This window comes from Thermobia domestica, chromosome 1 (genome assembly GCF_964235325.1).
Source record: "Thermobia domestica chromosome 1, izTheDome1.hap1.1, whole genome shotgun sequence".
Classification (NCBI taxonomy): Eukaryota; Metazoa; Arthropoda; class Insecta; order Zygentoma; family Lepismatidae; genus Thermobia; species Thermobia domestica.
Window position 1 is genome coordinate 258545263 of NC_137454.1, and position 21344 is coordinate 258566606.

Sequence of the window (21344 nt, forward strand, 5' to 3'; positions counted from 1 at the left end):
ACGGCCATTGGCCGAAGAAAGTGATCAATTCTAAGTTTGGACAGATGCAATTATCCAAAGTACGAAGAAGTCTATCATTTCGGGGTTTGGTCGCTTAATAGTATCCAAAGCTATGTTTGGATAATTACAGTTCATCCAAAGCTCAATTTAGAAAGGAAAATAAGAAAAAAATTTATTAATTTTTTCACATTTTACACATTTTACAAGATTTTTATTTTTCAATGTTTAAGAAATGAAAATGTATATCACAAAATTCTGTCAAATAAGAAGTATGAAATTCGTATATGAATAAAAATAGTTCTTCGTATTAATTCCTTCTAATTCAGCTTACTTTCTTTTTTAGAAGACTTTTAGAAAATATGCACCATATAAAAATAAGTACAATAATTAATTAAGCATTAACAGCAAAGTGCGTTAAATGTTTTAAGTTCAGTTATTAACACAATGAAACAGTGAAGAATTTGAAAAACGTGTGCTGAAAATTTTAAGCTGTAAGTGCGAAAAAATATAATGAACTTACAGTTATAAAATGGAATAACTGAAATGCAGATTCGCCACATATACAGGCTCTTCAAGTACATTGTAATAGGTCAACTGTCCAGTTACTTGTTCCTACACGCACTTGAGGAATGACACTTTGAGTTACACTTTACACCCTTCTTTACACAATTACATTTTTTGTTCAAACAGAAGTTCCTGCAGCCGCACTTAATAAACCCCTGCCTGGAGTGTGTTTCTGCTTCAGCTACACTTCTAAGTGAAATGTCTCTCTGCGGAACATCACTGATCTGAAGAAACTGTTCATCTGCGAACTGGAACTCATTGCGCGCGTACAGCTTTCTAATAATTCCCGAAGAAGTCCCCAACTGGTAGAGATCGTTATCGTTTCTCCCCATAACCACAGCCATGACGTTCCTCGGAGCAGCTCTGCCTCTGTCCAATTCTGGGATTTTGATTAGAACAGTTTGTCCTACGTCTGCACGAGGGAATTTTTTACTTGACGCCATTAACATTTCATTTGCTTGTCGCTTTAAATGTATTTTGGATCCCTCACGTGCCTCTCGTATACTCTCACTTCTTGTGCAGATGTTGCATCTTTTTTCTTGATTTGCGCACGGACATGGAGATTCATTTGCTTCCACAATTGCAGTGTTGATGGTCTCTAAAGAAGCTGGAAATTCTGGAAAAGTCTCTCTTTCCTGCCGAAGATTATTAAGGGAATCACGAACGAATGAATGCTGTGCGTCCTGTCCTGAAGTGTCTTCTTGTACATCACGAGTCAATGAATACTGTACATCCTGTCCTGAGCCTTCCTCTTCCTGCATGGTGTCACAGTGTGGATCACGAGTCAATAAATTCTGTACATCCTGTCCTGAACCTTCCTCTTCCTGCATGGTGTCACAGTGTGGATCACGAGTCAATGAATTCTGTACATCCTGTCCTGAGCCTTCCCCTTCCTGCATGGTGTCACAATGTGGATCACGAGCCAATATTTCTTGTAGATCTTCCTCATTGGTCAAGTCTCGTAATAAATCACATGGAAGAGATGAATCCGAAAGTCCATTTCTCATGGGAACGCCAAACAAAGCCTCGTAGGGGCTCCGGTTAATGCCCCTATGGAAGGACCTGTTTTTCTTCATCTGGACAAAACGAAGACCCTCAGCCCAAGACGAACAGCTATTTTCTGCCATCCATGTAATAAGAATGTCTCGAACATCTTGGTTCGCTCTCTCAACACTTCCTTGAGACTGAGAGTGGCGCGGCTTGCCGTGCACTATTTTCGACCCAAACACTGAGGCCAGCTCACTTGTAACTTCAGCTGCGAACTCACGTCCGTTATCACTTTGAAGAATACAAGGTGCACCAATAATGCAAAATATATCCATCAGATGATAAGCAACTTCTGATGCTCTTTTTGTCTTTAATGGGCGCAAAAACAGAAACTTTGTGAGATGATCCTGATAATTTAATATGAACTTGTATCCTTTGTCCGGTTCACTCTGCATGTCGATAAGATCAACCTGACCCCTAGAATTAAGCAGATTACTGAGAATAGGTTTAACAGTCAGTCCTTTGCACTTTTGCTTCTTTTTCAACTGACACTGCCCACACAATTTGAGATAAATATTGATGATCTCTCGTGTTACATTACAGTACTTTAGCTTAAGTTCTTTGTCCAAGCATCTCAAACGTTTGTGGCCAGTGTCAATGTGAGCTTTATGAATGACACTGTATAATTCTCCGGTGTGACAGAAATACCTAATAACACTATCACCATCTTTACGTTTTTCGATAAGTTTCTCAACCCCACCAATACTTAAAACATCATATCTCTTCAGGCGACGATAGTCCAGTGACGTCAGTGACTCACCTCTTTTCTTTTTCTCTTGCGAAGCCTTCACCTCCAACAGCAATTCATTGTACTTCTCTGGAGATAACAAGAACGTATTATCTGCTGTACTAGCTCGAACGTAGTCGTCTAGTTTTGCTTTGAAGTCTTCTGCTGCAACCATACTCATTGTTGTGCACGGTCTTCAATTTCACTTCAACGAATAAACAATTGTGAGTGGCAAAGAAAGCATACACGTTAACACATAAAGCTACCGCCTGACTGAAGACTGACTTCTGCTTTACCCTCCCTATATTCTCCGAATGCGCATGCGCCACGAATAAAAAATTGCAATGACATCTCGCAAGAACAACTGGAAATAACTAAATTGAGCTTTGGATGAACTGTAATTATCCAAACCTAGCTTTGGATACTATTAAGCGACCAAACCCCGAAATGATAGACTTCTTCGTACTTTGGATAATTGCATCTGTCCAAACTTAGAATTGATCACTTTCTTCGGCCAATGGCCGTTTTCGAACATTGCTCCCAACATATATATATATATATATATATATAAAATAAAGTCAATACTTCAACATTTCGGTTTCTTCGGTAACAAAATAGTAGCTTGGAAATACTTGGAGACCCTTCCGTCTGAGCCTCATCATCTCGCTAGACAGGTTTACGGGCTACGCTGCTCAGGAAGCGAAGCTATTATCGCCGGGGATTGCACGCATTGTTGGGAAGGTGAGAAGGCTCGCCTCAGGGAGTTTAAAAGGAAATGAAATCTTTGAGTTTTACGTCCCACGGTTATGCCGGTTAGGCTAAAGGAGACGGTGATGATGAGTAATGAATGAAATGGTGGAATGAAGAAAAACCCACGCACACGGTGTTTGTCCACCACAAAGTTCACTTGGCGGGGGCTGGGATCGAACCCGGGACCCCTAGCACCAGAGGTGAACGCTCTACCACTGAGCCACCGCGGCCCCGTTCTGGGAGTTTAGTTGTGGCGATGAAGGCATCTTTCAATGCTAATATGTTATAAAATTATTTCCTTAACACAAAGTAAGAAGTTTCTGTGTACAATTATGTGTTACTATTAGTGATAATTTGTTTAATTTACGTATATACTCTCAGGAGTTATTCAGAATAGCTACATTTTCCCCCTACATGGGGCCTGAACCATAATAGCTTGTAGAATGTAAGTCTGATATATATAAATTTATCAAACGCTGCCGTACAGGATAAAATAATATTTGTGTGTAATTTTAATTGCGTTTTCTATTTCATAGAATCAGTGGGGTATCTACGATCTTGTTTCGGGGGGGCTTTGCTAACTTTATTCTTGGAAACGTGAAAATTCTGCGATATATATAACACGATAAAAACTTGCGATAAAATTTCGGTAAGTGCTTAAGCCCGGAAGCCGACCCCTTAAATGTATCACTGCATAGAATACAATATTAAATATCTTGTGATGATTCAAGTGAAGTTCTCTCTGAACATTAACATTTTTAGTGAAGTCATTATCACATGATGCATTAATTTAAATACAGGTTATACTTACTTTAAAGTGGGAGATGCAAGTAACAAACGCTTATTCAAGAAATTTGACAGTTAACTGTAAGAATATATTTATTTTTTTCTCTCCCTCCATTTTTCAAATATGCAGGAAATAAAAAGAGCAAGTGAGGAGGAAATTCCTCTCACACCCGCTGCAAATCCCAGACAGAAGAAAATATGAACTGCACTCCAAAATATTTGTAGTGGAGCTGAATGGAAATATTCCATTATTACACATTGCATGTTTTCCTCCATGTAAATATTTGTTGAATAATAATAATAATAATAATAATATATACCTGGAGTGAAACTATGGCTCATATGCTTAGGCCGGAAACACAAGAAAAACGTCGTAACATCGAAATTACAAATGGAATATATTCCATGTAAGTACAATCCACTTTCAATATCACTGCACAGAGGTAGGAGGGGGCTCGGAACGAGCTAGCCCCTATGACTACGCCACTGCATCTTGATATTTTTCGAAAAGGATACCTTGTAAAATATTTGGGGTATCTTTCAATTTCTGCCCCAATCTTGCACATATAAGATCTCCAGTGTTACTTACTTCAGAAAATATAGCTGAGCGAGCGACAGCGTGCGAAGGGGGTTAGAAGCCTCACAGGGCTCGTTGTTTCCTACCTTTATTACAATTTAAACAGAAATAAAGTACTCGGTGACACGAGTTGGGGAAGATTCTAAGTGCCATCCAGTATTTGCACTATCTTCGTTCACGCGCATATACAACACTGCTGAGGTGCCTGCTTCTTGAGAACGAGCAAGCCCACTAGATTCGCCCTCTTCTTACTCTACTATACTAAAATTCACCTTTAGATCGGAACAAAGCGGAAGTGAAGTGCAGCGTAGTCGCAGCTTAACGGAATGGTGTTGTCTGCTTCATACCAATCAGTTCCTATGTCGCGTGCTGCACAGGTAGGAAAAAAGAAGGAAGAGAAATAATAGTTTCATTATTTTGTTTTTTGGATACTAAATAAAAAATATTATGAGGTCGAATAATATTTCATTACGTTCACACCATAACATTAGTTTTGTAGTAAGTTATCTAACATGAACTATGAATTTCATAGTTTAATTGTATACCGTGAGAAAGTAAAGCAACTTCATGGAAATGAAATGAGAGAAATAAATTCGTCGAAGAACTTACCATGTAAGATCAATCTTGTAGAATATTAACTCTTGTCTCCCATGCTTTCGTCTACTGCATTATTAATTGCTCCTTCCCAAATGTCACAATGCTCCTCCTCTTCAGAACTATTAGACGTGTCGCTCTCGAGATTTACTAATATCTTGTCGTATAATATTTCGATAAGACCATCTGCTTTCCATATTTCCTTTGCAACATTTTTTACGTGTTGCACGTAATTTCTACAGTCTTCAGCAGTAACCCTTTCCATGTCCTCCCTGAGTAATGTCTCGATAACACTTAAACTAGCACTATTTTGACTTTCCTTGACTTGACTACATATCCTTTAATTTTGCACCAAACCACCTCTATTGTGGAAAGTTCGCAATGATAAAGGAAAAGTCGTAGCATTTCGTGACCAGCTTCCATTGTTAAGATGTCAATTTTATACCGTACCTTTATGTTTTGCAATGCCCTATTCATTTCTTCAATTACTTCACATTTGTTTCAGGTCCGATCACACGTAATGCCTCTTCTTTCTAACCACTGGACTACTACTTTTTCAGAACACGATTTTGTAGGAACTTTTTCAACTTTATGGAATGTGTTGTAATGCATTATCCATTACAACAACAGAATTGGGCGGCAAATTACGCAATAAGGTTTCTTTGAACTACTTTTTGTAAGCAGCAGCAAGCTAGTCGCCGTGGTAATCACCTGATTTTTTGCCGTGGAACAGTTTGGCAGTGACAGAAATTTGGTAATTTTCGGAGATTGCATGCATTTTGATGAATCTTCCTCCATTCTCGACGGCGGTTTGAGACCCTCCTTCCACGCTTGTTCAGCCGTTTTAATTGTTGTGTCTTCCCGATCTTTCGATTTCGCTATTTTGGCATTCACCTACGACTTGTCTGTATAAACAATAGTTTTGCCAGCAGCTCTATAATTTCTCATTTGTCTCAGATACCTATGCTTCATGCTATTATGTCTTTTCTATCAATCAACAACGATTTGCGGCCACGTTTTATAAATTTAAAAGCTCCTTATCAATGATGAATCTTCGAAGGGTAGAAATAGAAAACTTCGGTAGGTCGCTATCTTCCTTTATAACACGTTCAATTTTCGTTTTTTTCTATACGTTATGAATTTTAAGTCGTATTGCTGCTTGTGTAAAGGTATATTTCTGTAGCCGAGTTACTTTCCTATCATTCGGTCTCTCCTTCCTTGGAGTGGACACTTGACCATTATTACTCAAAAATTACCGTTTCACGTTCATAATATTGGCGGGAGAAATAAGAGTTGCTTCAGATGTTTTTTCTCAAAGTCTCTCTAACAGTTTCCTTGCCCCCCCCCCCCCCTCTTAACTTTATTACGAAGAAACATTTAACATTTGTTTCTCTCCTGCGTTGAGAGGTTTACCTTGTTTCCACTGCTGTTTGTAGCACTGAGGAGAATATGAAGCCACTGTGATATACTCGCAAATTGAAAATCAACAATAACAACTAAACGAAACACAACACAACATAGTAACAATAACAACAACCACAAAACAAAATGTTAAACACTACACAAACTGATGTAAAAAAAAAAAAAAAAAGAAAGAAAAAGAAAGAAAGAAAGAAAGAAAGAAAACGTGTAGATAGAAACAACTTTGCACACCACCGCTCGACACCACTATAACTTCAAAGATACTAAAATTCAAAGTGAACTGATAATCCGTGACAACATCTCTGATCATTGTTGTCGAATTTCCGCAAAAAATGCGTGAATGCAGTAGGGTTGGCTGGTGTAAACTAGTTTAAAAAAAAAAAAGAAAAGAAAAAGAAAACCAACTGGTTTAAACCAAAAAACGAATAATGTTCGTAATAGTGTAATTCCTAAAATCTTAATGAACACACATTTGTGAGTTATCACGTTTCACTCCCGTATATTATTTGTATTATATTCAGATCTAAATTCCCCATTCATTACTCAAAGAAATTATACTACAAAAGCAACCTTTTTGTTTTTATTATGTTTCTTTTCTGATTTTTGGATCAAAAGATCCAATATATTTCAGGCAAAAATTTTCTAATAGGCATTATATCTGGAGAACTACATATAGTGTATCCAAACTGTGACGCTGAGTTCAAAAATATGGTTACATTGCTCTTTATTGAAGGAATTGAAAAAGATAATTTTGATTCATATGCATTTTAAAAGACATTTTTCCCTCTTGACTTGCTACAACCTAGCAACAGAAACAGGAAATACGTAAAACTTTCTGAAAGTGACTAATGTTGCTTTTGCTGCGCAATTTTGTAGGAAGTTTACTTGTCGAAGATTACTCATAGTTATCCTACAGGATACATAATCATGATTTTGGCAACGTGACACCGCATTAATATGTTGAAATTGGTTATATAGATATGAATCTATAGATAAGTCTAGAGATCACGCCATTTAATTCTTCCGGCTGTGACAGTACACGTATGTACATGTGTGTCACGCCACGTATTTTGGGTGCGGCAGTCTCTAAGAGCCAATCAAAATGCAAAAGAGCAATAAGTTTCCATATTTGTGGAGATGATAAAACGGATGTACTGACGGATGTGAGGCTTGGGTGTGACCCTCGAGAATAATATAAAAGAACCTCAAGGTCTCAAACGGTTGATCACTTGTTCCGGTGCAAGGATGTAGAGGTTCGAGACGTCGGTTGTGGCCAGACAGAATCATCGTCAAAGTTTCTAAGAGTTACAAGAATACTACCATAAGGTATGTATAATCTCTTGATGCATCATAAAATTCAAGTTTAGAGATGTCATGCGGTACTTCAAAATGAATGGTGTACCTACCATAAAACTTTCAAGATTACGAACTGTTGTCACATACTTGTATTTCATCTTCCGTTTCTTCTAACTCAATATTTCAATCTCTAGCCTGTCAATCAATATATATATATATAAGTTAAGGTATCAATCTATCAAATGAACTATCAGATATTCATTACTTTTGTTGAATCACTAAATCAAATGTTGTTATATATTACCATTTTAGCTATGTAATAAACTTACTTTTTATAAATAATGTTGTCATTCCCCTAGATTAAAACCACCTTTTCCCATGAAAATAATGGTGTAATTTAAGTATATTTCTTTGTGACATCCGCTACAGAATTAGCGTGAGCAGATCTCTACATTATGGTGGAATAAAACGAGCTAAATAATTAAAAAGAGTCTGCACATCGTCACAAATGGGGGCTCGTCCAAAGCTTTTCTTCTTTCTTTTTCATTTTTCGGGACGAAAAATTTTGTGGTGCTGCTATGACATCTTTCCTTTTCTATTTTGTGTCTTATGTTTAGGTTTTGATATTATGTTCATAGTGCATGTCAATCCGCGAATTACCAACGTTGACTACGTGGTCACAAGCTTTGTATAATACAAAATATCCGGCATCCACCCATCCGCTATTGGAAATAATTAATAGACCAAAAAGAATTGAGACACCTATTACTTTCCTTATATGATGTATGGTGTCATCCTTAGAACATTGACTCGAATAAGGAGTATCCAACCCGACACTTTATTTGTGAATTATGAACACTCAATAACACTCACAATTAAGCCCCTGATTCTTGTGGGTTCCAACAGTAAAAACAAAAAGGAATATAGCATTACTTCTTATTCAGTTGGAAACTTTGTAAACGTTTTCCTAGCTGAATTGGCACATGCTTCCTGTCTATGCAAATTGTAGACAGTAAACAGGAAATGCCTGCGGTTTTACCTAATCTAAGATTGCGAATAATCGCCTGTGGCAATATACTTTAATGCCAGCGAGAAGTTAGTAAAATGTGAATGATTAAAATTCTCTAATTGGCTAAATTCGGTATACCTGATAAGCGCCCACAACCTCTAGCGGAAGCAAGAACCACTAGGTGTGGAGGTTCCAAATCTAACTAAGTATTGGTTCGATTCTCCGAAGTCCCCGACTAATAAACAACAAGGGATCCTTTTCCCTCCTCGCTCCTTTTGAATACACCTGTAAACTTTTAAAACGCACAAAAGAGGAGAAGGGAAAGAGAGGATTATTCAATATTTTGGAGGATTACTTAAAACGAAACAGGGTTCCAATAAATTTTAAATTCATGACATGTAGACTCAAGGCAACGGCTACGAGTAAATTCAATATTGAACTATTATTTGTTTGTTTTGTCACGCTTAAAATAATATAACCTATAGTAAAGAGATAAATTAAAATTTAAGATCATAATATCAACAGTTTGACGGTAGTTACCCCTTGAATCTACATGAACTTAAATATTGGAAATTCATTATAATAAATTAACAAATCAATGGTAGTCAAACATTGTAATTCAACCCTTGTTGATATCTCGAATCGTTATGTAACCAAATCTCTACGAGCTATGTAACTGTAGAGATCTCTATTTAAACCCCATTACTAGTTGACGTTACTAATTACTCATTACTAATTACTTGGGGTGACTAAATTGTAATCATTCATTTATCTTTGTAAACAACGAAACAAGGCTGTCTTGCTATGTAATTACCACAATTTATGTATTGGCATATCTTCTTTTCCATTCATCTTAGGTGCCAATCTCTTCATCAATGGTTTATGTTCTCTTATTTCATTCAATCACTTCATAAGCACAATATTGAAATTAAAATATATGTGTAATGTAATGAAATAATGCAAACTATTGTGCTCCTTAGTATATTACATTGTTACTAATTATAACAATACTATTTCTTACTTGTGTAGTGTTAAATTTCTAATGGGACCCTATTTCGTTGAATATGAGATGGTACACATCTCACTAGATTGTAGTATTTAACGTACGTAACCGTATATTAATACTTACTTTTATTAAAGCTCAGAATTTGCCATTAGTGAATCTACTGTACTAAAGGAACTGAATTGAATTTAAGATAGTGTGCTGAACATTACAAAATCACCGTTAGAATGATAAACCGAACGGTTCCCTGTTATTGTCCAGTAGTCTAATTCACTCTCTGTCATTACTTTATTCTCTGTCCTTTTTGCATATATTACAATTCCAAATGTGGATGTTTGTCGTTAAGGTTTTTATGCAAGATTTTTTTTTAATAATGAATCTTTAGAACTGAGAACTGTTAGTTGTTAATGAACATTATGTAGGTTGTTGTTCTGTTGCATTCTTGCAATCGTAGCATTTATGATAATTGAGAAAATTGACTTTTTCTCTTAATGTAGCATGTTCAATATGTCATTGACCTTTCAACTTTAGTGTAATATTTCATTCAAGTGACTTCTTGCAAATTTTAGCACATTGAAATGTTGTTCATCTTTAACTTTGATATAGTACATCGGTAATGTTATATGATGTGTCAAACTAAAATATTTTTGTTAGTTGATGTTACTCATTCATAATCACCTGTATTTCCATTTTCGTTGTGTTATGTGAAGGAACAGAGACACCATTTTGTTATAAACGTTCTCTGTATTATTGTTAAGAAAAGATGAAATGCGACTATGCTGACAACAGACTCATAAGTATACATAACCTATGCTTTCTTCACTTTGCGAAAACTTTTTTTTTTTCAATATAATTTTTTTACGAGGGTCACTCGAAAAGTTTGGATATCTACGTTCCAGCTTCAACGCTCGCTTCTTGATGATTTTCGAGGTCGAAAATTATGAAGCAGTGGGAATGTGACGCTGAGTTCAAAAATATGGTTACATTGCTCTTTATTGAAGGAATTGAAAAAGATAATTTTGATTCATATGCATTTTAAAAGACATTTTTCCCTCTTGACTTGCTACAACCTAGCAACAGAAACAGGAAATACGTAAAACTTTCTGAAAGTGACTAATGTTGCTTTTGCTGCGCAATTTTGTAGGAAGTTTACTTGTCGAAGATTACTCATAGTTATCCTACAGGATACATAATCATGATTTTGGCAACGTGACACCGCATTAATATGTTGAAATTGGTTATATAGATATGAATCTATAGATAAGTCTAGAGATCACGCCATTTAATTCTTCCGGCTGTGACAGTACACGTATGTACATGTGTGTCACGCCACGTATTTTGGGTGCGGCAGTCTCTAAGAGCCAATCAAAATGCAAAAGAGCAATAAGTTTCCATATTTGTGGAGATGATAAAACGGATGTACTGACGGATGTGAGGCTTGGGTGTGACCCTCGAGAATAATATAAAAGAACCTCAAGGTCTCAAACGGTTGATCACTTGTTCCGGTGCAAGGATGTAGAGGTTCGAGACGTCGGTTGTGGCCAGACAGAATCATCGTCAAAGTTTCTAAGAGTTACAAGAATACTACCATAAGGTATGTATAATCTCTTGATGCATCATAAAATTCAAGTTTAGAGATGTCATGCGGTACTTCAAAATGAATTGTGTACCTACCATAAAACTTTCAAGATTACGAACTGTTGTCACATACTTGTATTTCATCTTCCGTTTCTTCTAACTCAATATTTCAATCTCTAGCCTGTCAATCAATATATATATATATATAAGTTAAGGTATCAATCTATCAAATGAACTATCAGATATTCATTACTTTTGTTGAATCACTAAATCAAATGTTGTTATATATTACCATTTTAGCTATGTAATAAACTTACTTTTTATAAATAATGTTGTCATTCCCCTAGATTAAAACCACCTTTTCCCATGAAAATAATGGTGTAATTTAAGTATATTTCTTTGTGACATCCGCTACAGAATTAGCGTGAGCAGATCTCTACATTATGGTGGAATAAAACGAGCTAAATAATTAAAAAGAGTCTGCACATCGTCACAAAACTCAAACTATCACTTAACTCAGTATGATGTGCTTATTTCGTAAAAAAATACGAAAACTCGATATAGGGGCCGTTCAAAAATTTTGTGGCCCCTGACCCAAAATCTAATTATTGGCCAAGATCGCAAACTTTTGATCCATTTTTTCGATCATTTCTAAAATTCTTATTTTATAGTTTATTACTGTTATGCAAGTGCAATCAAAGAAAAATTCTAAATATTGTTTCGTTTTAATAATGTTTACTATTGATAAAATACATCGAAATTCCGTACTTTTGGGGGTGTCATACAAACCCCACGAGAGGCATTTATTCAAATTACAAGTATCTTTGGTATCTATTTATGCATAAATGGGTCAGAACCAAAGTGGACTCAAATAATTCGTATCTTTATTCACTTTTCTTACTGATATGCAAATTAAGTCGTTGTATTTCTTTAACTTGGACTAATAAAAGTCTTCGTGAACTAACTTGGGCTAAATTAGATCTTCTGTACTCTGTAGTATTTTGAAATTGTCCATATGTAATTTTGTATAATGGTTTCAGGTTTCACTTGTAAAACTGTTTATCTTTTTGTTCATCTGAAATGACTCTTGACAATTATATTAACAAATATGTAAAAATCAGTACAACGCATTTTTTTTTTTTTTTTTTTTTATTTTTTTTTTTTATCAGGAGTACTTTGTGAGTAAGTCGGCAAAGATATCTGATTTGTGGCTGATTAGTCCCGGTTTCGAGTTCAAATGGAGGACAATTTATCTCGGATCTCGGATGTAAGTCAAGAAACAGTTCGGACTCCGCTTTAAGCTTACGTGACACTTTCCAGCATAACCCGGCTGTTGCATAATACCACCAAGGCGAAACAAACTTATTTCTGTCCATATGTGACATGAATACATAGAGCAAATTATTTAAACAAACAAAAAAAAATGGTTTAAACGAAAATAACGTTTTTTTTTCAATAAAAAACCATGGTTTTTGCCAATCCCGGAATGCAATGTTCAAAAGCCATATATGACACACAACAATACGGTAAATCCGACAACATTCTACCTAGTTCTACCCCTGGGCCGATGAACGGTTGCCAGTGCAGTGACAATGTAAACTCATGTCCAAAATGACTGTCGCATATCTATAACTGTCTTCTTGTAAGAATATAATTTGATAATGATATTGTAGGGCACTTTTAATACTGATACTATGTGTATAATCAGGAAATATATATTTGTCGTAAATTTCATAGGAAAATGTGAAAATTGTAAACCTATTGTTCATGCTCTAATATTTTTTGGGAACTTGTGCTTATCGTTGTCCAAACCTGTGAGGTGCTTTCCTTTTCCCTGTTGCTTGTGAACTATACACAGCAAAAGATATGTGTATTTGCCAGGGTGGAAAAAAATCATGATTTTTTTTCAAAAAAATCATTTTTGTTGATTTTTTTGATTTAAATCGATTTTTTTGATTTAAATCAAACCCTTTTCTTCGTATAATACAAGTCGTGAACTGAAGAAAAAACATTAGGAATTAGTATTAAATGTTAATTATGCCATTTAAGTGAAAGTATGGCGTTTTAATTTTGAATTAATTCCCAATCGTTAACCTATTTCAATCCCAAACAATGTTTCTTAAGCATTAAGGAAAAAGTACAGCAATGTATATCAAATGATACTTTTCTTTTCACGAAAGTTACTGATATTTGGCAGGGGCATATTTTTAAGCAATTGGAACTAGCTAGCGGCAGGAAATACATATAAAGTATATAAATTTCGCCTAAAATTAATTAACTCACTCTATGACCTATGGGAGGTTCAATGCCATGTTCACAAAAGCTCTCCTGACTTTTATCCTTAGTCAACTGAATCCAGTTTCTACTTTGTATTCTTATCTCTGCGAGATCCATCTTAATATTGTCCTCCCATTTGCGCCTAGGTCTTCCTAATGGTCGTTTTCCGATTGGACTTACAGTTAAACCTGAAAGCGTTCCTACTTTCTTCCATTCTCGCTACATGCCCTGCCCACCTGAGCCTCTTTGGGGGCGCGGTGGCTCAGTGGTAGAGCGTTCACCTCTGGTGCTTGGGGTCCCGGGTTCAATCCCAGCCCCCGCCAAGTGAACTTTGTGGTGGACAAACACCGTGTTCGTGGGTTTTCTCGGGGTTCTCCCGTTTCCTCCCACTTTCTTCATTCCACCATTTCACTCATCTCTCATAATCACCGTCTCCTTTAGCCTAACCGGCATAACCGTGGGACGTAAAACTCAAAGATTTCATTTCATTTCCCACCTGAGCCTCCAAGATTTGATGACCGTAACAATGTTTTGGTTAACGGTATAAATTATGTAGTTCCTCATCATGAAGTTTTCGCCATTCCTCATTACCGTTCCTTTTGGTTCCGAATATTCGTTTCAGGATTTTATTCTCAAATACTTTCAGTCTGCGTTCTTCCCTCAGCGTAAGCGACCATGTTTCACAACCATACAGCATAACAGGCATAATTATCATTTTATATATTTTAAAGCTTGAAATTCCTCGACAGAATTCGCGACGATAAGAGATTTTGAACTGAATAATAACACGAATTCCCTGCTTTTGGTCGATATTTAATTTCTTCGTGAATATAGTTTTCTGATCCTATATATTAGCCGATGACAGAAATTTCTTTGTCTTTATGCGATGAGTTTTTGTAAGTCAAAAATTTTCTGCAGGAATTCCAAAATAAAAAATCAAGATGATCAGTTCCAGAAGAAGAAACACTTGTGATAGTTAAAAATATGCTTTATGTGACGTGAAAAACAGTTCAAATGCGAGTTGCCCGTGCATTTAAGACATCTATACACAGCAAGCACGTTTTTATACTTTTCTGTTAGCTATTTTATTTGCTCTGACAATTTTTCCTGCACGGGCACGACAAATTTTCTACGATCACATCGCAGATCGCAGCATGTTCTGCAATGGGGTCAAATATCCACTTTATCAAAAGTATTATTCGATATTTTAATGCATCCAAAATTTGTCGTATTACGATCCCGAGGAACTTCTATGTATTTAGTACATAAATTTCGCCCAAAATTTTAATTTTTTTTTTTTGTTTCGGAGAGGGGATCGGACCCCTCTAAATACGTCCCTATTATCTGGAAACAAACAAATAGACGTGGACAGAAAAGAGTTTTCATCTTAAGTGTCCATGGTTATTTCCCCTTTGGAATAGAAATTTTAAAACCCTGTGTAAAAAAAAGAAGAAAGTAGGGTTCACCCGTTACCCGTTCAAACGGGATTTTCCCTGATCGTTCTCTACATGATACTCGTTTTCATACTGTACTTACATACATTTGAGTCTCATTGTATTATGGTTATTATCTTCCATAATCGAAATAACAGGACAGAAATGGGATTTTACTTACTTTCATTTCAAATTAATTCATTTCGGAGTTTGATTTAAATCAACGATTTTTATTGAAAAAATCAAGTGATTTAAATCTTGATTAAAATCGTGATTTAAATCAGACTGATTTAAATCAATCCACCCTGGTATTTGCATATATTATTTAAGAGCTAAAACACTAAAAATTTCTTTCTTATCCCACATATTTCTGGAAATGAAGTACAAATGCTGAAGACAGCTTTGCTCGTATGTTCCTCCACTACATTAGTTTTCAATTTCATAAATATTTTAACCACGACTATATATATAAAACCGACCTTGCCCGTACCCACAATGTTGAAAACAGATTTGCGCCCATGGTACCATATGTGAAATCCATGGACACCGGAAACGTTTCCGTATTATTTACTATACATTTGTCAAAAGTAGTTGTGCCGCTCGATCTTAATTGTCTTACAACTAATGCTATAGAAGCTCTACAGTAATAATAATATAATAATAATGCCAATAATATCCGTTAAGATTGATGAAACTCCCACGACTCTAGGTGAGTGTATTTTTTTCCGTTGCAATTCACACTTCAAGTTGATATATCTGGAAAGAAAGAAACTTATATTGACCTGTTATCTCAGGGCTAAGGAATTTGGTCGTAATCAAAACCGATTCCATTTAATTTGGGACAAAATAAAAGCTCGAGTGCATATCACATGACCAGCCCTTCCGTGTAATAGTCATTTTTCAGTTACATCTTGAAGAATCCCCTTCAACGTAATAAGTGGAATATTGTTTAAAAATCGAATGTCAAAGTGGTACCGAGATTACCTGTTTCTATAGTAGATGTATGTGAATCAACTTCCTCCGAAGTCGCACGGCATTTTGGCAAATATCACGATACGTGGTTGAGAAAACTGCAATCCGCTTCTACGTTCTAAAAAAATATGCACATGAGATTTTTGCCATCCATCACATTTTATTTCTGCATACGCCTAGCTTGTGCTTCCTGCTCTGAAGGCTTGAACACGCTCTCACACACACACTATAATAAACAATATTTTCTACCTGACGTCCTGGTAACCCCGCTAACTGACGTCATTTCCGTTCTGTTTCTAAAATGAATTTTAGTATGGACACAATAATTATTTTTAGTGGGCATCTCGCACAGATTGGGGTTTCACTCGAGCAGACGGTTTTTCAAATAGAAAATTTATAGGTAAAAGACGACGTGAAACATTTTTTGTGAAGAAATAAGTGTGTGAATATAAGTAATTACTGTCAATGCACAGCATATTGAAATGAATTTTGAGTGATAGTGAAAGTAGTACGTGTAAGTGTCCTCTTCCACTATTTTCGTTTATGCGTGTACCCCTATCGCTGACTCGCCTGCTCCCTACGGACGCAACCCGTCTTTACCGATCGGGTCCCCCTCCTGCGCTTCTGCCCTTATTCGGTTAGATGCAGGGTTTGAAAAAACCCGGGCTTTTTTGAAAAAGCCCAACCCACCTGGGCCCATATGGGTATTTTCGGGTTTAATTGGGTTTTTTCGGGTTTAATCGGGTTTTTTCGAAATATTTCAATGTCTTTGGGGTAAAAGTGTTAAAATGTGATTTATATTTCAAGATTGTCATTGTCACAACTTGCAACAATTTTCTACTCGCTGCTGTTTTGAAAAAAATGGCCGCCATTTTGAAATTTCACATTCAATCGCCGAGAAAATCTATACAGCAAATTTAGCATATTTTGTGCTTCCACAGTCCAAATTTCAACTTAAAAGACTGAAAATTATTCTTCGTAGCGTGGATACTCACTGGTTTGAAAAAAATGGCCGCCATTTTGATATTTTACGTTGGTATGCCGCCAATATCTATACAAGAAATTTACAGTGTCTCGTGCTTGTACTCTGAAAATTTTAACTTAAAAGGCCGAAAATTGTACCCTGTAGTGTTTGTGGTAGAGGCAGACAAACGAGTTGAGTTGGTGTTAAGGTCCCTTTCAGCAGCGAGGCCATATGAGACGGGACCTACTGTTTAAGGTGGAATCCAAACCACATGAGCTCCCTCCAGGAAGCAAACCCGGGTCCCACGCCGAAGACGCGTACATTAACCGCATAGCCTGAAGGAGCTCGGCAGACAAACGAACAAATGTAGATCAAGTCATCCACAAGCCTGACTGACGTTCGCCAAATATGAATACCAAAAGGGGTCTATTAATTTAAAACAAAGATACAATTCATGTTGTATGAAATAAATAAATGGTTTAAAATGTCTTATATGAAATTAACATCTTACAGTGTAAATAAACCTACCCTATTTTCTCCATGAGAATACGGGACACCTCAGATTCCCCTCCCCCCTCAACTTTACAACACAATGCAATTAACTGTAGTTTGGTTATGAACAAAAGTATAATAGGTGACTCAGTGGTAGAGCGTTCACCTCTAGTGCATGGGGTTCTTAGTTCGATCACAGCTCGCGCCAAGTGAGCTTTGTGGTGGACAAACACCTTATGTGTGGGTTTTCTCGTGGTTCTCACGTTTCCTCCCACTTTCTTCATCCGTCATTTCATTCATTTCTCATCATCACCATCACCTTGAGCATAGCATGTATAACCGTGAGACTAAAAGATTTCATTTTATTTAATTTTTTTTCAAGAATATAATAGGCGAAAGTTCACTAAGCAGCAGCTGCTTTTCTCTGTTCGTATTACCCTGCAATTAATTGTACAGACTGAAGATGCTTAAAAACTTAAGGTGTGCTATAAGAATGCTTTACAGGAAAACAATACGCAAATTATTTAAATCAGTGGTACAATCTACCTTCAATATTCTTCGCGCGTTTAGCAATATTTATTTACATGGCTGTATTTGCCAAAATTACGTTTGTCAGTTTAATCTGATTTTTCTTCTTGTGTCGTGTGTAATTGTCAGGACCAGATTTACATTTTTCTAAGACCTGGACCAAAGCACAATTCTGTGCCCTTAGCCTCTGAAAAAGATTATGATTCTTGTTAACATATCTAATATGTTGCTTAAGAAAAGGTTAGTCGTCTTCCCTATGTTTGTAAATGTAGAAACACTCAAAGCCATTTTTTAACGTTCTGGAGAGTATCCAAGTTTACATCAAGTGCAATGGAAAAAGTAGCATTGCAAATTTAGCTCGCTATCAAGTTGAACAGGGTGGTGTTATAACTTCCTCGAAACTGTTACATGCAACAGCGTAGTGTTCATTCATAATTACAGGATTCCCAGCGAATGTCAGAATTTTTTGTTTCACTTTTCGAATAAGCTGATATTGATATCAGAAATGGAACGGAGCTAAAATACGGGACATTTTCCTGTCCCGACTAAATTTACGGAGACGCGGGACACGGGCCCAAAGCGGGACTGTCCCGTTTTTTACGGGACGTAGGGCAGGCTTAAGCGTAAAATAAATCGTTTTATTGTTGAAGTATTCATTTCCGATCCTTCTGCGTTTAATTCAGGAATTTCCCGAGCACTTCTTTCACGGCGTGTACATGAAATCTTCCACTAGTACGGAAATTTGAACTGAAATTTGAAATTTGACTGAACTAAACTGTTATTGTTGGAAAACCAAATTTTAGTTGAAGAAACTTCTGTTTTACATCAAAGGAAGAAATAATACTAATAGTTTTACTAATGTATTTACATATGTACTATTAGTACCGGCACCTATGACCTTAAACCCGTCAATCGTATGAGTGATAATGTCCTTCGGTGTCGCCAAGTCGACGAGCACACTATTCACGGAAAATATTTTCTAAAGTACAAAATTGCTTATTTTACTTCAAATAGGCTATAAGCATAATCCATACATTAATTTGTTGTATAACTATCTCAAGCTAAGGTAAGTTTTTATTAATCATTTAGTGCATTCAGAACTTTATAAAGGTCTTATGTTGAATGTTGTTGTATACCTTAACGTGAAAGCCTCTAATTCGCCCAAGAAAAGTCTAAAAACCTTAGTTGTACCAATAATATACTAACAAATAGGTCAAAAGCCCAGGTGGGTTTTAAAGTGGGTTTTTTCAGGTGGGTCCAACCCGAAAAAACCCACCGGGTTTTTTCGGGCTGGGCCCACTTGGGGAAACCCTGGTTAGATGGCATTCGTACTTTTTAGTGCTCACCTAGCACAAATTGGTTTGTGTTTTATGCACTGTAGTTTTCATGCCATACGTCCACACTGTCTTTATACTGAGCTCTCCTGAATTCAATCTGCAAGTAGTAATGAAGCTCCTCATTTAGTGCATCCTCTGCTACAAGAAATACAAACTTCTAATCTAACATGAAAATGTAAGAAGTGTGTCAAAATTTGGTAGAATCTTCTACTCGAGTAATGCCCAGGTTGGGTGGGTTTCTTCACTGTTGTTTTCATGACAAATATCCACACTCTGTACTTATGTATATCTCATTTTGAAAGCAGACTGAAATAAATGAAAGCAGATTTCTCTAGGAGGGTTGGATATAAAGATTGTGAAAATATGTCATTTAAAAAAAAAAACTGTAGGGCACAAAACACGAACTTACTTAACAACACAAACCAAGCAGAGCATGAGCCCAGCAGGGAAGGCCAAGCGTAAACTAGAGGTCTGCACGGGCTCGGGCCTACAAATCACATGTCACTTCGGGCCCGGGTTTAAATTTTTAAATATACAACCATATTTTTCGGGCCTTTCCGGCCTACCTTTGGAATATGTTGTACAACGATATATATTACACCGTTCTTTGTGGAGAACTTTTAAAGCACAACTGCAAAATTATACCTCTAATTGCTGTAAATAAAAATACAATTTTGCGTTGATTATTAAGTGTCTGTAATTCGGGCTTATTTGATTAGCCTATCACACGAGCTCAGGCCTAAATGTTAAAACATATTTCGGACTCGTGTCGTGCCTGACATTGTAAATTCACGGACCAGGGAGTGACCGGGCTAATAATTCCGGCCCGTGGAGACCTCTAGCAAAACCAAAGAGGTGGGTAGGTAGGAAGCACACACGTTAGCGATGGTGGGTATATGCATAAACAGGGGTAATGAATACACTTCATATGGCATAAAAATACCAACTTTGTCTTCGACTCTTGCCTTCTACGACTTAGTAAGTATTAATTCATGGATTCGTGTAGGCATTACGAAAGCACCAAACTAATGAAGAATAACAATTTATGGCACATACCTGTGGACTTGCCGACGTACTTATTGTGAAAATTTTAAAACCATAAACCAACTTCAGCTGTCACACGTTGTATATTAAACTTTTTTGTATTAACAATTGAAGAAATGGTAATGTAAATCAAACAAACACCTATTCTAGTTTGTGAATGTTCTCAATATTTTTTTTTCTTTTCAATTGAACTATTATTTACAGATTTTAATTAAACCATACATTTAAACGGCGAATCAGCGATACCTATAGTAGCAACATTCGACTTGCGATTTCTCGCGATTACGCGTCTTAAATATTTTGCTTTCATGAAATCTGAGGAGAAAATAGAAAATAGACGGTAAAAATTAAACAAAGAAGAAATAGAAGTTGAAAGATTATTTTGCACGTATTGGCACTTTTTTAATACTATGATTCTTGGCAAATATGTACTTTGCAAAATTGAACTGAATTTGAATTGTTCACTTCTTAAGATCGACTTTACTTTCGATATATAAGCACCAGCATTGCCAACATGTACGATAATTATTGAATCATACGATAATTTCGACCTCTGTACGATGAACGATAGTTGGTGTACGATAATAGGAAAATATACGATAATTTAATAATTCCTGATAAGAAGCAAAGCTAATTCTGAAAGTATTTGAAAGAAATTGATTTATTGTGTAAAAAAGTATATAAATTTTGGAATTTACAAGTATGTGACAAAATTACTTAAAACATTACAAGGTAAATGACGCAGGCAAATTGAAGGTAATCGGATAGTAATTTAAAACTTCTATGTTACACTGTTACCTACATTTTACGTTTATCGTACTTTAAAATTGTAAAACTAATTCATCTACTTACACATGTTTATCACTACTAGGTAATTGGTTAATCGTATCATTGCAGTTTAACATACAGTTGGAGCTCCTCCGTGGCTAAGCGGTTAGCATACG

General features: G+C 36.2%; 1 protein-coding gene across 6 annotated transcripts in view; it reads right to left on the bottom strand.

Moving 5' to 3' along the window:
• The window catches only part of LOC145660576 (zinc finger and BTB domain-containing protein 8A-like), a 135215-nt gene extending 114349 nt beyond the window's left edge, over positions 1 to 20866 (bottom strand). The window contains exon 1 of one of the 6 annotated variants that reach the window (XM_081725856.1): positions 19766 to 20000. In XM_081725856.1, the coding sequence (XP_081581982.1) occupies positions 19766 to 19791 (26 nt within the window). In that variant the 5' untranslated portion in view covers positions 19792 to 20000. Of the gene's footprint in view, positions 1 to 5060; positions 5082 to 19765; positions 20029 to 20412 lie in introns of those variants that run through there. The other 5 variants (XM_081725822.1, XM_081725830.1, XM_081725838.1 and 2 more) reach the window with 5 other exon arrangements.
• Positions 20867 to 21344: the final 478 nt, after the last annotated feature.